At 48.1% G+C, this 12309-nt stretch overlaps 1 protein-coding gene across 1 annotated transcript in view; it reads left to right on the top strand.

Moving 5' to 3' along the window:
• HHIPL2 (HHIP like 2) overlaps positions 1-12309 on the top strand; it is a 330904-nt gene that overhangs the window by 141855 nt on the left and 176740 nt on the right. The window contains exon 3 of the mRNA XM_086925469.1: positions 10754-10897. Within this exon, the coding sequence (XP_086781595.1) occupies positions 10754-10897 (144 nt within the window). The remainder of the gene's footprint in view (positions 1-10753; positions 10898-12309) is intronic.

The following is a 12309-nucleotide window of genomic DNA, read 5'->3' as shown; positions in this document are numbered from 1 at the left end:
TGAGGAAATTCATATGTGAAGATCAGTAGAACTGATGAGATGTTGCAGGAGGATATAGAAGTGTGGGTGGGTTTGTGTGATAATTTTCCTAGCTGCTTAGAGTGTACCAGAAATGGAGGAGACACAGATTGTTAAAAAATGTATTTGACTGTACTTGACTGATGCAAGTCTTAATCCACTCGTGAATTGCTTTTCCCTGTTATTCCAATTTCAAGTAATGAGATGACCCAACTGTTGATGATTCTTCCCTGTATTGGGATATGCTTAGATTTGCCGGAAAGACAACCATGTAGAGTTCTATTCGCAGAAAACTTAGTTCACCCAAGCCTTTGTGTGTGTTTCAATGAAAGCAGAGTAAAAATTAAAAAATGGAGGAGGCCCCCCTCCACTGGCGAAGGTGAATGTCGACAGTGCTCATAGCGGAATCCTAAAGCACACATGTATTGAGAGCGGAAAAATGACTTATTTAGGCTGCCATGTACCGGAGAGAAAATAGTGGGACCAGCTCCCCATGTTTGACAGTGTCGGCTTTTTGAACCTTGAGGTTTCATCCATTCGACAGTCTGCGTTCAGGGAACATATTCCCACAGTAGATATTGGCCGAGGCTCAGGGTGGCACCTTAACACTGGCCCACAGGTGGTTAATTGCACTGGAATGATAAACAGGGCTGTCCATGAGTTACATTGCGGGTGTGGTAGGCTGTAGGTGGTACACCGGAGCAGAGGATGGGACGCTATATGTGGCAACTCTTGGGGGATGTCTGGAGGGGGAACTAGGACATCTTGGCATTTGAAACATTATCAAAAATCTGTTTGATTTCATTCTGTGTTTTTCCCTCCTTTTGTGTGATTGTTCTTTTTAGGTGTCTAACTATATTGGGAGTCTTTAATTGCAGACAACTTATGTACTTTATACAGTGAGGGTCAGTGGGGAGTACCTGGGGAAGATGTGCTGCAAAAACGGTGCTCATTGGTCCTTTGGGACGGATGTACGACGTTACAACGCGTACTTTCACAACGCGTGCCGTTACTACGCAACTTTTACAACGCAAGTCGTTACAACGACTTGCGTTGGGGGGTGCTGGATAGTGAATATTTTAATTTACTATTCCAACTCCAGTCCCCGTGGATAGTAGGGAAGGAGTTGGATAGTAAATTAAACTATTTACTATCCTGGAGCGCCCCCCAGCGCAAGCCGTTGTAACGACTTGCGTTGTAAAAGTTGCGTGGTAACAGTACCGCGTTGTAAAACCTTAGTTGTAAAGGTTGTTCCCCCTTTGGGACATACGTTGCTTGACAGTACAACATTGCACTTCTTTTATGTGTGCAATTTATCATGTTTGGCCTTCCGTATGTCTCTCATTGTGAGCTCCCATTGTGTGATATTGTTGAGAATCTAAAAAATAAATCTAATAACGAATTCAATCACAAAAAATGATTGCCCAAAAGCCCAGAATTTGGCCTAATGAGGTAAAGTTGCTGGGCTGGGCTTATGAGGTAGTGATGCTCCTTATAATCATGGTAACGGTAAACAGCGCACTTGTTGTGGCCAACATGGGGTGCTTAAAGAGGAAAGAGGTATGTTCTACTGTTGGACTCAGCCTGGAGGACAAAGCAATGAGGCAGGCAAATGGTTGAGCACTGGGGTCCAAATAGAATGAGTATGGAAGGGAACGTTGGGGAGAAGCCTCAATAATTGGATGGCTAAAGGTTGGAGGGCAGATGGAGTAAAGAAGGAGGGTGTCTTGGTTTGAAGGACATAAGGAGTACAGGCAAAGAGTTGCAAGAGAATAGGGAATATGTTGGCATTAGTATAGAGTGAATGAATGGCGAAGTGGGGAACATTCGAACTTTCAGGAGTGGGTGGTAGAGATTGTAGACTGGCTGGAAAGCTTTGTAGGACACATGAGGAAGATGCTGATTATGAAACTGGCAAGAATGTGAATTTGTATTGCTATGAGAAGGGGAAGGGAACCAAATGGGGGTGAAACGTAGAGGACCGAACAGTTGCTGATGGGAGCAATGGACCAGGTTGGATGGGTGGAGAAAGACCCAGGCAAAGGAGGATGTGTGAAAGTGATGAAGGTTGTTAATCTAGTACAACAAGACTGGAAAGGGGCGACCGACTCGGTCCCCCCGAACGTATGGCCGAGTGCCTCGATCCCCCCGGGAAGCCATTTTGGGCGGGAGGCGCGTCTCAGCTGGTATGCCCGAAGCGGCGTAGCCGGGGCGCGCTCGTTCCCGCCCTAGAGTGGGCTGGCCTAGACACCGACGCAGCCAGCCACGCCCTCAGGGGCAGGCAGGGGCGGGTATACGCCCGCCCTGAAGACGGATAAAAAAGGGACGCATGACCAGAAGACATCCTCTTGTTCTTGTGCTCTGAAGCTGCACCTCCTCGCTGCACGTGAGCTCGGGACAGAACGAAGAGCCAATTTTGAACGTTTTAATCTCTCTCTTTGTCTTTTAGATACTTCGTCGGAAAAGATGCCCAAGAAAGGCGCGAAGAGAATGTCGACAGACCAGTTGGTTCGGGCCCTCATGAAAGACATGTCCGAAATTAAGAAGCGGTTGGCGGAGCGAGACGGCGAGGAGGGATCGGGGCGTCCACCGGCCGGAGGGAAGCCAAAGAGGCCGAGAAGGGGGCCGGTCGGGGGAGACGTCCCGGTTCCCTGTTCGCCGCTCGAGGCGCCAGCCCCGGTACCGGCCCCGGTACCGGAGGAGGGGAATCCGATTCCCGTAGTAGTCACCCCGACGTCTGCCGAGGATATGCCTCCCGAGTTGGCGGCACAGTTAGCAGCATGGTTGGGGGACGGTAATGGGGGCGCCATGGCTACCGAAGCGCAAGCACTCATAAAGCAGTTGCGCGAGAAACGTGATACAGCCAAGGTGCCCGCGCCGGATGCGGCGATAGACAAGCCACGAGGGACGGAAGCAGCGTCCGGTGCAGGTAAGCGGCCATTGCCGATCGCGAGGGATGAGTCAACACCCTCTCGTAGAGAAAAATTGGGGCAACATGTTCCTTTGGCTATAAAGGAAAAGATTTGGGCTGGGGAATACGTAAACATTTTCTCCTTGCTTGTTGATCATTATGAAGTTGAAACTGTTAAGAGTCACAAGGATCTAATGCATCCGAGTGTTTGGCGCGCAAAAATGGCCGCCTTTAAAGTGAATGAGAATATTGGCAATTGGGGCAATGCATGGGGAATTTTTACGTCAATTTTGGGGGAACGTAGGCCTGAATTGCTCCCCGAGTTTCCAGTATATCAGTCACGAATTATGGGGTACTCGATATCTCACCAAGGTAACCAATGGTTCTGTTATGACAACCTGTTCAGGAAAGCAATGGAGCATAACAAAAGTTTGACCTGGGACTGTTATGATTCTTTGACATGGGATAAAATGAAAGAGTCCGGAATGTTGAAAATACCGTTGGTGGGGAGTACTGTGGGTGAGTTCTCCCGCCAATATGGTGGGACGCCCTTTCGGTCGGGTACGGGTACCGACGATTATCCGAGGCCCGCCGGCAATGCAGGGAAGAAGGGTTTCTGTTTCAATTTCAACAAAGGTAAATGTACTAGGCCCCCGGGATCGTGTAAGTTCAAGCACGAATGTAGTGGTTGCGGGGCACCCCATCCTGAGTCCTCGTGCAGAGCCAGAACGGGTGAGAATGGGGGTAGAGGAGGCGCCAAACAGGTCTAATGTAGTCCGAGGGGCGCCTTTACCAACCCCGATTGATACCTTGGCGATGATTCCCTGGCTCAGCGAATACCCAGATCGTACTTCTGCTGGGGTGCTGCGGAACGGTTTTTCATATGGTTTCCGCATCCCGGTGGGGGACTTTCAGGGTGTCGGGACGTGCAAAAATCAACTTTCCGTCTTGCAGCATTCGACTGTAGTGCAGGATAAGATCCGGAAAGAGGTTATCCGAGGTCGGGTTGCCGGCCCGTTTAGTGTTCCCCCGGTGCAGAATTTTGTTTGTTCTCCTTTAGGGGTGGTCCCCAAGATGGACCCAGGTGAGTTTCGATTGATCCACAATTTATCAGCTCCTCATGGCCTTTCTGTGAATGATGCAATTGATCCAGAGGTATGTTCAGTGCGGTACGCATCATTCGATGAGGCCGTAGCCATTTTGAATCGCCTGGGGCCCGGGACGCTGATGGCGAAATCAGATATCGAGTCAGCGTTCCGTTTGCTCCCGGTACACCCGGACGACCAACGTCTTCTGGGATTCATGTTTCAAGGTTCGTATTACATGGATAGGTGTATGCCGATGGGGTGCTCTATATCTTGTGCATATTTCGAGAAATTCAGTAGTTTTCTACAATGGGTTTACACGAAGAAAACAGGTTTTCGGAATGTGATGCATTACCTCGATGACTTTCTGTTCCTTGGGGCCGCTGGGGATGATGAATGTGCCCGGGCCTTGACTGAATTTTGTGTTTTAATGAATCAATTTGGCGTGCCATTGGCACCAGGTAAAACAGTGGGTCCCACGACTTGCCTCGAGTTCCTCGGGATCGAGTTGGACTCTAGTGAGGGTTGTTTTCGTTTACCAGCTTACAAAGTATCGAAATTCAGGGCAGCCCTGCAAATGTGTATTACTGCATCTAAAGTTACGCTGCATCAATTGCAGCAATTGGTGGGGAAGTTGAATTTTGCCTTAAGGGTGATCCCGATGGCCCGCCCCTTCTCCCGTTCGATTGCACAGGCGATGGTCGGCTTAAAGGAGGGTCACCATGGCACGAGGTTATCGGCCGAGGTCCGCCAAGACATGCGTATTTGGTTAGCATTTTTGGCGGATTTCAATGGTCGAGTCATCTGGAACAAACCGGCCCTGTCCTCTGAAGAGCTTGGTCTATGGACGGATTCAGCGGGAAGCATGGGTTTCGGCGCCATCTTCGGCACAAAATGGTCGGCACAAAAGTGGCCAACATGGTGGCACGAAGAAGGGCTGACGAGTAATATTGCTTTCCTTGAGTTGTTTCCCATTTTGGTGGCCCTCAGATCCTGGCCCGATGTATTCAAAAATCACTCTGTCATATTTTGGTCTGACAATATGACCGTTGTAGAATGCATCAATAGTCAGGCAGCACGTTGTAAAATGATTTTGAGGCTGCTTAAAGAAATTGTTTTACTATGTATGCAACTGAACGTGGTATTCAGAGCAAAACATGTCCCGGGGGTGATGAATCAGGCTGCTGATGCACTGTCTCGTTTTCAAATGCAGGCTTTCTCGGGTTTCCTTCCCTCAGCGGACCCAGAGCCAGCACCCTTTCCCGAAGCTCTCTGGTCTCTCGGTGCCCCGAACTTCGTTACCTCGTGGGAGAGAGTCTAGCACCAAGGACGAGGAAGGCATACGAAGGGGCGTTTCGGGCTTATTTAGCCTTTTTGGGGACTGAGAGAGGGGGACTTTGGGGGCATGAGGATTGGGTAGTACTTTTTCTGATGTCCTTGCGTAAGGCTGGGAAGTCGGTGGCTACAGCCCAGAGGCATCGTGCTGCCATCTCCTTTGTTGCCAGGGCTCATAATATCCAGGACCCGACAGCGTCTTTTGTGGTACAGAAAGCGCTGCGTGGGTGGCAACGCCTTGAGGGTCGCAGAGTAGATGAGAGGCGCCCGATAGGTCTGGATAGGTTGTCCCAGTTGCTGGCCACACTCCCCGCCACATGCTCGTCTCAGTTCGAGGCCTGTTTGTTCCGAGCTGCTTTTACGCTTGCATTTCACGGGGCTATGAGGATAAGTGAGCTGGTTGCAAGGAGCAAGCGGGATGTGGCGGGGGGTTTGTGCCGGGAACACGTTCAGATCAGGGGTGAGACTATGACGGTATCCTTTGTCAAGTCAAAAACCGATCAAAGTGGGGTGGGAGACTGCATAGTCATTCGCAGGATTCCAGGGTCTTCCATGTGTCCGGTGAAGTGTTTAGAAGATTACCTAGCACGAAGGGTGGCATCATGGGGGGGGACATTGTTGAGACACGCGGACGCCACCCCACTGACGAAGTTTCAGTTTCAGCGGGTGCTCGCGATGTCAATTACCGCAGCGGGCTTGGACCCGGGTGAGTTTGGGACCCATTCCTTTCGGATAGGGGCTGCCACTGAAGCTACAGCCAAGGGTCTTAGTGTGGAACAAGTAAAACGAGTGGGGCGTTGGTCCTCCAATTGTTATAAGAGGTATGTGCGGTTGCACATGTTGTGAAGCTGTAATAATGTACTCACGCTTCTTGTCTTTTGTTTGGTTTTCAGTTACGCAAGCCTTCGAGGCGGGGCGGACTATGCAGTCGACCCAACACCGGGCCAGCGGTCAGACATCACCGGCTGTGAGAAAGGAGGTGTGGGTCGTGGGCCACTCATACGTGAGGCGTGCCGCAGACGTATTCAAAGCAGGTGACATGATTCACGTAGCTGGGGAATACGGGTACAGGATGTCCTTCTACGGAAGGGGCGGTCTCTGTATTGACCAGTTTCAGGCATTCTTTGAGGGTTTGTTAGGGCGGATGAGGTCACCGCCGTCTATAGTCATAGTACATTTAGGGGGCAATGATTTGGTCACCACCGGTAGACGACTTCTCCTGGAGGCAATGCTTTCCACTGTAAGTTGGTTGGCGAGGAAAGTTCCGGGGTGCATAATTGCGTGGTCTCATATGATCCCACGAAAAGTGTGGCGGGGGGCTATTTCGATCCCTGCTTTGAACCATTCTGTTAGGAAACTTAATAACAAAATGAGTAGGTTGTTCCGTTCCAGGACATTGCATTCTATCTCGCACGGTTGTATTAATGATGACAGTATGTATCTGGGGGATGGTGTGCATTTGTCTCGGGTGGGAAATGAGTTACTCATAGGAGACTTCTTAGCATGGTTAAAAACGTTGGAACATGACCTTTAGCTAGGAGTTTTGTGGGGGGCCCGGATAGCCGGTCAACTATCCGGGCCTGTGGCGGTAAGGTCATGATCGGTGAGCACTAATTAGTAGATCCCTATGAGTGGGCGTCACCCAACACGGATGGGAGCGCTCGGGAGAGGTGGCCATTGGCCCCTCAATGGGGAGGCGGTCCCTTTTAAGGATGGGTCGCCGGAAGTAAAGGAAAGGCGGTCAAGGCCCCTTCCTTTGTAGGAGGGGTTACAGCCCCCTCCTGGGGAATTTCCCGGGGCCAGTGACATCTGCGACGGCAGATGCGGTAAGTTGTGTGGGGTTGGGATAAGGTCCACGATACCTTCTAGATACCTCACACGAGTATTCGAACGACCTTTAACTGGCGTCGAGTTTTAGGTGCCCCCGTCAAGTCAAGGGAAATTGGTAGTAGTTGCACTTGAGGTACGCCTCCGTGCTGTCGCCCATCCCAAGTGGGAGGGGTAAGTCTGGTTAGGGATCTTGACACCGGTTATGACCTTGCCGTTGGCCCTTAAACGTTAGGTTGTACAATTTCAATATGTCAAGAAATGTTTTGTAGGTTGCTAGTTCGGCTAGGAGAACCTCTGTATTAGAGAATCTGTTAAGGTTAGCCAAACATCGCAATATGGTAATGAAATTGTACATAACATGAAACGTTTAATGTTTTAATTTTGTTTTAATAAATACGGCCGGGATGGTCACTCCATCCCACTTCCAAAAACTTCAAGAACTGTTTCCGGTTTCCCTCTTTTTGGGGATTGTGTTGAGAGGGGGTGGCGGGTATCTCGGCCATATGGAAAGGGGCGACCGACTCGGTCCCCCCGAACGTATGGCCGAGTGCCTCGATCCCCCCAGGAAGCCATTTTGGGCGGGAGGCGCGTCTCAGCTGGTATGCCCGAAGCGGCGTAGCCGGGGCGCGCTCGTTCCCGCCCTAGAGTGGGCTGGCCTAGACACCGACGCAGCCAGCCACGCCCTCAGGGGCAGGCAGGGGCGGGTATACGCCCGCCCTGAAGACGGATAAAAAAGGGACGCATGACCAGAAGACATCCTCTTGTTCTTGTGCTCTGAAGCTGCACCTCCTCGCTGCACGTGAGCTCGGGACAGAACGAAGAGCCAATTTTGACCCACCCACCAGCCCCTGAAGACAGCCAGTTGTGTATAATAAAGTTGATTAATTTTGTTTCTGTTTTCGTTTACAGGTTGTAGTGCCATGTTGAATTTGAGTTAATAAAGAATGTTCGTTTTTTAGTATGTTTGCCATTAAAGATATTCAGTTTAGTGTTGAATTGTGATGCATGCTCTTTCGGTCATAGTGGCCAATGTATTTTAGGTTAATTTGCACTGTCGTATTTATTTTGGTAGGCGGTAAGGTCATGATCGGTGAGCACTAATTAGTAGATCCCTATGAGTGGGCGTCACCCAACACGGATGGGAGCGCTCGGGAGAGGTGGCCATTGGCCCCTCAATGGGGAGGCGGTCCCTTTTAAGGATGGGTCGCCGGAAGTAAAGGAAAGGCGGTCAAGGCCCCTTCCTTTGTAGGAGGGGTTACAGCCCCCTCCTGGGGAATTTCCCGGGGCCAGTGACATCTGCGACGGCAGATGCGGTAAGTTGTGTGGGGTTGGGATAAGGTCCACGATACCTTCTAGATACCTCACACGAGTATTCGAACGACCTTTAACTGGCGTCGAGTTTTAGGTGCCCCCGTCAAGTCAAGGGAAATTGGTAGTAGTTGCACTTGAGGTACGCCTCCGTGCTGTCGCCCATCCCAAGTGGGAGGGGTAAGTCTGGTTAGGGATCTTGACACCGGTTATGACCTTGCCGTTGGCCCTTAAACGTTAGGTTGTACAATTTCAATATGTCAAGAAATGTTTTGTAGGTTGCTAGTTCGGCTAGGAGAACCTCTGTATTAGAGAATCTGTTAAGGTTAGCCAAACATCGCAATATGGTAATGAAATTGTACATAACATGAAACGTTTAATGTTTTAATTTTGTTTTAATAAATACGGCCGGGATGGTCACTCCATCCCACTTCCAAAAACTTCAAGAACTGTTTCCGGTTTCCTTCTTTTTGGGGATTGTGTTGAGAGGGGGTGGCGGGTATCTCGGCCATAAAAGCCTGTGTGAAGGAATAGAGACGTGTATAGCCATGTTTCACAAGTTAGCCGAAGGTACTAAAGGGATAGGGAGAAGAACAAAAATTGCCCACAGACCTGAGAGGAGGTGGCAGTTCTTCAAACTGGTCTTATGGTGAGACCATTGTTAATAAACCTGGAAATGTGCCCAAAACCCATGTGTGGAATGCATGGGAACACCCGCGCTCCAACCATGGAATGTCTTTCCAGGGCAGACTTGAGCTGCATTCCGTTAATTTAGATTAAGGTGGCTCTGCGTGGCACAGTAAATCCAACTAAAAGGCTTGCGTTGCCCTTGCATTACTTTGCGTGACGTAAGGGCAATGCAAGCCTTGGTTAATCTTGGCCCAGATTGGGAAAATCTGAGGATAGGGTTGTATTCAAGACAGTGGGACAAATGTATACTGACTTCTTTCTATTTCTTGTGACATTTAGGTACCTGGTAGGGGGAAGTGTTGAGGAGAAGGCAAGGTAAAGGACAATACAGTAAAAAAGTATAATTGATACAAATGATCTTTGCGATGATAGGGGGCTGATAATGAACAAAGTGGACTGAACAACTGAGATAAATTATGTGGATCAAATACTGATCCAAGACTTGGCGAGATGGAAAGGAGGCTTTTGAGACCTGTGGCAGGGGCGGCCTTAGGCATGTACAAGCTGTGCATCTGCACAGGGCCACCAAACCCCAGGGGCCACCACGCCAGTAGATATCCTTAATATAATAATCCTCTGAGGATGGATATATATATTTGTGTGGCGGTCCTGGCAGGGATTTGGTGGGCTCCGGCTGTGTTCCACTTCCAAACACCCTGACCCCCTCTCCCCCCTCCATCTTCACTGGCCTCCGCGCTCCGCCCCGCCCGGACCCCCTCTTCTGGGGCCCCCTACCTACACTCTCTGCCCAGGGCCACCATGAGCCTAGAGCCGCCCCTGCCTGTGGCAAAGGAGCTAACGGCTAAGGCGTGATTATATAAATACTGTTAGGGCGATTTGAAATTACGGCAAGTTTATGAGTTGTCTGAATACTTGAACATGCGGTAGGAAATTGGAAGCAGCGGCAAACTATGGGTGTACTGAATTAAATCTGGTTTGAGGTGATAGAGAGACTACCTTGAGGGAAGGGGTTTCTGGTGGAAGCAGAAAGGTTCAGGAGAAAAAAAGTGGGTGTGATGCAAGTTTGGTAAGCTTGAAAAAGGGGAGCTAATGAAGACAAAGTGTGGGGGCCAAGTGTAGTCAGACTGGCTGGAGAACTGGTAGGTCACAATTCAGAAAGGAATAGTAGGGCAGAAAGTCAAATGGTGGCCCAATACTTGCCCGGTAGAACACAAAACATTAAAAGTAGTTAATTAGAAAAATGGGAAAAAGGAAAGACAGCATAAGAGTCAAATGGGGTGAATTAATTTGATTAGACAGAGGGGCAAGTTACAATTATTTCAATGTAAAGAATATTTCTAGTATGTTTTGCCGAAGGGCCCTTTGAACTTCGTCATGGCTCTATTATAAAAACAACCTTTTTTACAAACTCAGAAGTGAGTCTGTGACTTTTCCATCCCCAAGTAGAACAACAGGAATACAAATGGCTTATTTACAAGGCCACTCTACAGCTGATCTCCAAAGGTTAGGTATAGAAATGAGAGAGACATATGCTGTAATTTATTTAATTTAAATTGTAGTATAATGTGGTACATCTTCATGCATATTTTGATGGAATTCTCTTGTTGACATTTAGGCATCTTTTGGAGATTGAAGAACCAGCTTCCAATCACAATGGAGGGCAGCTTCTTTTTGGCACGGATGGCTATTTGTATATATTCACTGGGGATGGAGGGAAAGCCGGAGACCCATTTGGACTATTTGGCAATGCGCAGAACAAGTAAGCTGAAGATGAAGCTAAATGTTAATAATGTATGAATCTGATAAAGAAAACATTACTTGTATTCTCTGGAAAATGAAGTCTAAGAACAAATTCATCAGCATTGACCTGGTAACTTGAATTATGCAGAGACAAGTTTCCATATTTCCATGTGTTTCCGTTTCCAAATAATTATGGTCCAGATGTACAAAGTCATTTTATGGTTGGAAACCATGTTATTCATAAAATCACAATGTACACAGCATTATGTCCCTTTTTCGACCCCACAAACCTAGTCTACGGAGTCTTGTATACCTGCATCATTCTTGTGTTCTCCACTGATAAAAGGGGTGAGCCTTAACAAAGGACAGACATGTGCTAAGGCCGAATTTGTAACAAAAGCACCAAATGATTGATACTTATGATCAATCACACCTGCATAGTATTATATTAGTTTAAAATGGGCTGTTGAGAAATTTACATTTATTCCTCAGAAACCTGTTTATTCAAGTTGTGCTGGCACATTTCACCTTCAGCGTCTTTAAAAGCTAACAAACATGGTGGTCTGATAACATCTAATATAATTGAACATTTCCATATTTAGTGCCATTCTGGGCTCAATGACATTGTTGCAGTTTTGTATGTTAAGACTGCCCTGATTAGTGAACTAAATGAGGTACAAGACTGGTTCTTACCCATGGCCAGTGTCACTTCCCAAAAGACCAGCTGGACTAGTTGGTTTGTCTGCCTTCTCCTTTGCCTGCCTGATATCAGTGGAACTCTTAGGGCCCGATCTAGGTAATCCCTGATCACCGATTCTTAAATACTGAATCATCCCGATTCGGTATTTAAGAACTGGCAATCGGGATGTAGGTAATTTTACCGATTTAATTACCGAATCGGTATGATTCGGTAATTACCGAATTGGTATTTACCGATTCGGTAATTGCCATTCATTCCTAGTAATGAATGTCAATTACCGAATCAGTAAATACCGATTCGGTAATTGAGGGAAACATAAAAGGGTGGCAGGGTGTCACGTTGTCACCCTGTTGCACCCCTCAATTGTGCATGGGTGCACATGTTGCAGACACACATGCCCTTAGGGCATGTATGTCTGCAACATGGCACTGTTTTAAAAGCAAAAAAAATGCTTTTTAAAGAGTTTTCATTATTTACCACCAACTTCTAGTTGGTGGTAAATAACGAATTCTTAAACCCCTGTAGTACCGAATCAGTAAAATTACCGATTCGGTAAAATTACCGAATCTGTATCTTGACATGCCCCTACATCCCAAACTCTAAATACCAGTCGGTAACGGCCGAAATCGGCAGTTACCGACCGGTATTTGCCTTCCTACATCTGGCCCTTAGTGACTTGTTGCCTGTGTAGTATGTGGTAGTCTGGAAATCCAAGCAGGACAATGGAGCCA

This window comes from Lissotriton vulgaris, chromosome 6 (genome assembly GCF_964263255.1).
Source record: "Lissotriton vulgaris chromosome 6, aLisVul1.2, whole genome shotgun sequence".
Classification (NCBI taxonomy): Eukaryota; Metazoa; Chordata; class Amphibia; order Caudata; family Salamandridae; genus Lissotriton; species Lissotriton vulgaris.
This window is presented reverse-complemented; position numbering and strand designations above follow the sequence as displayed.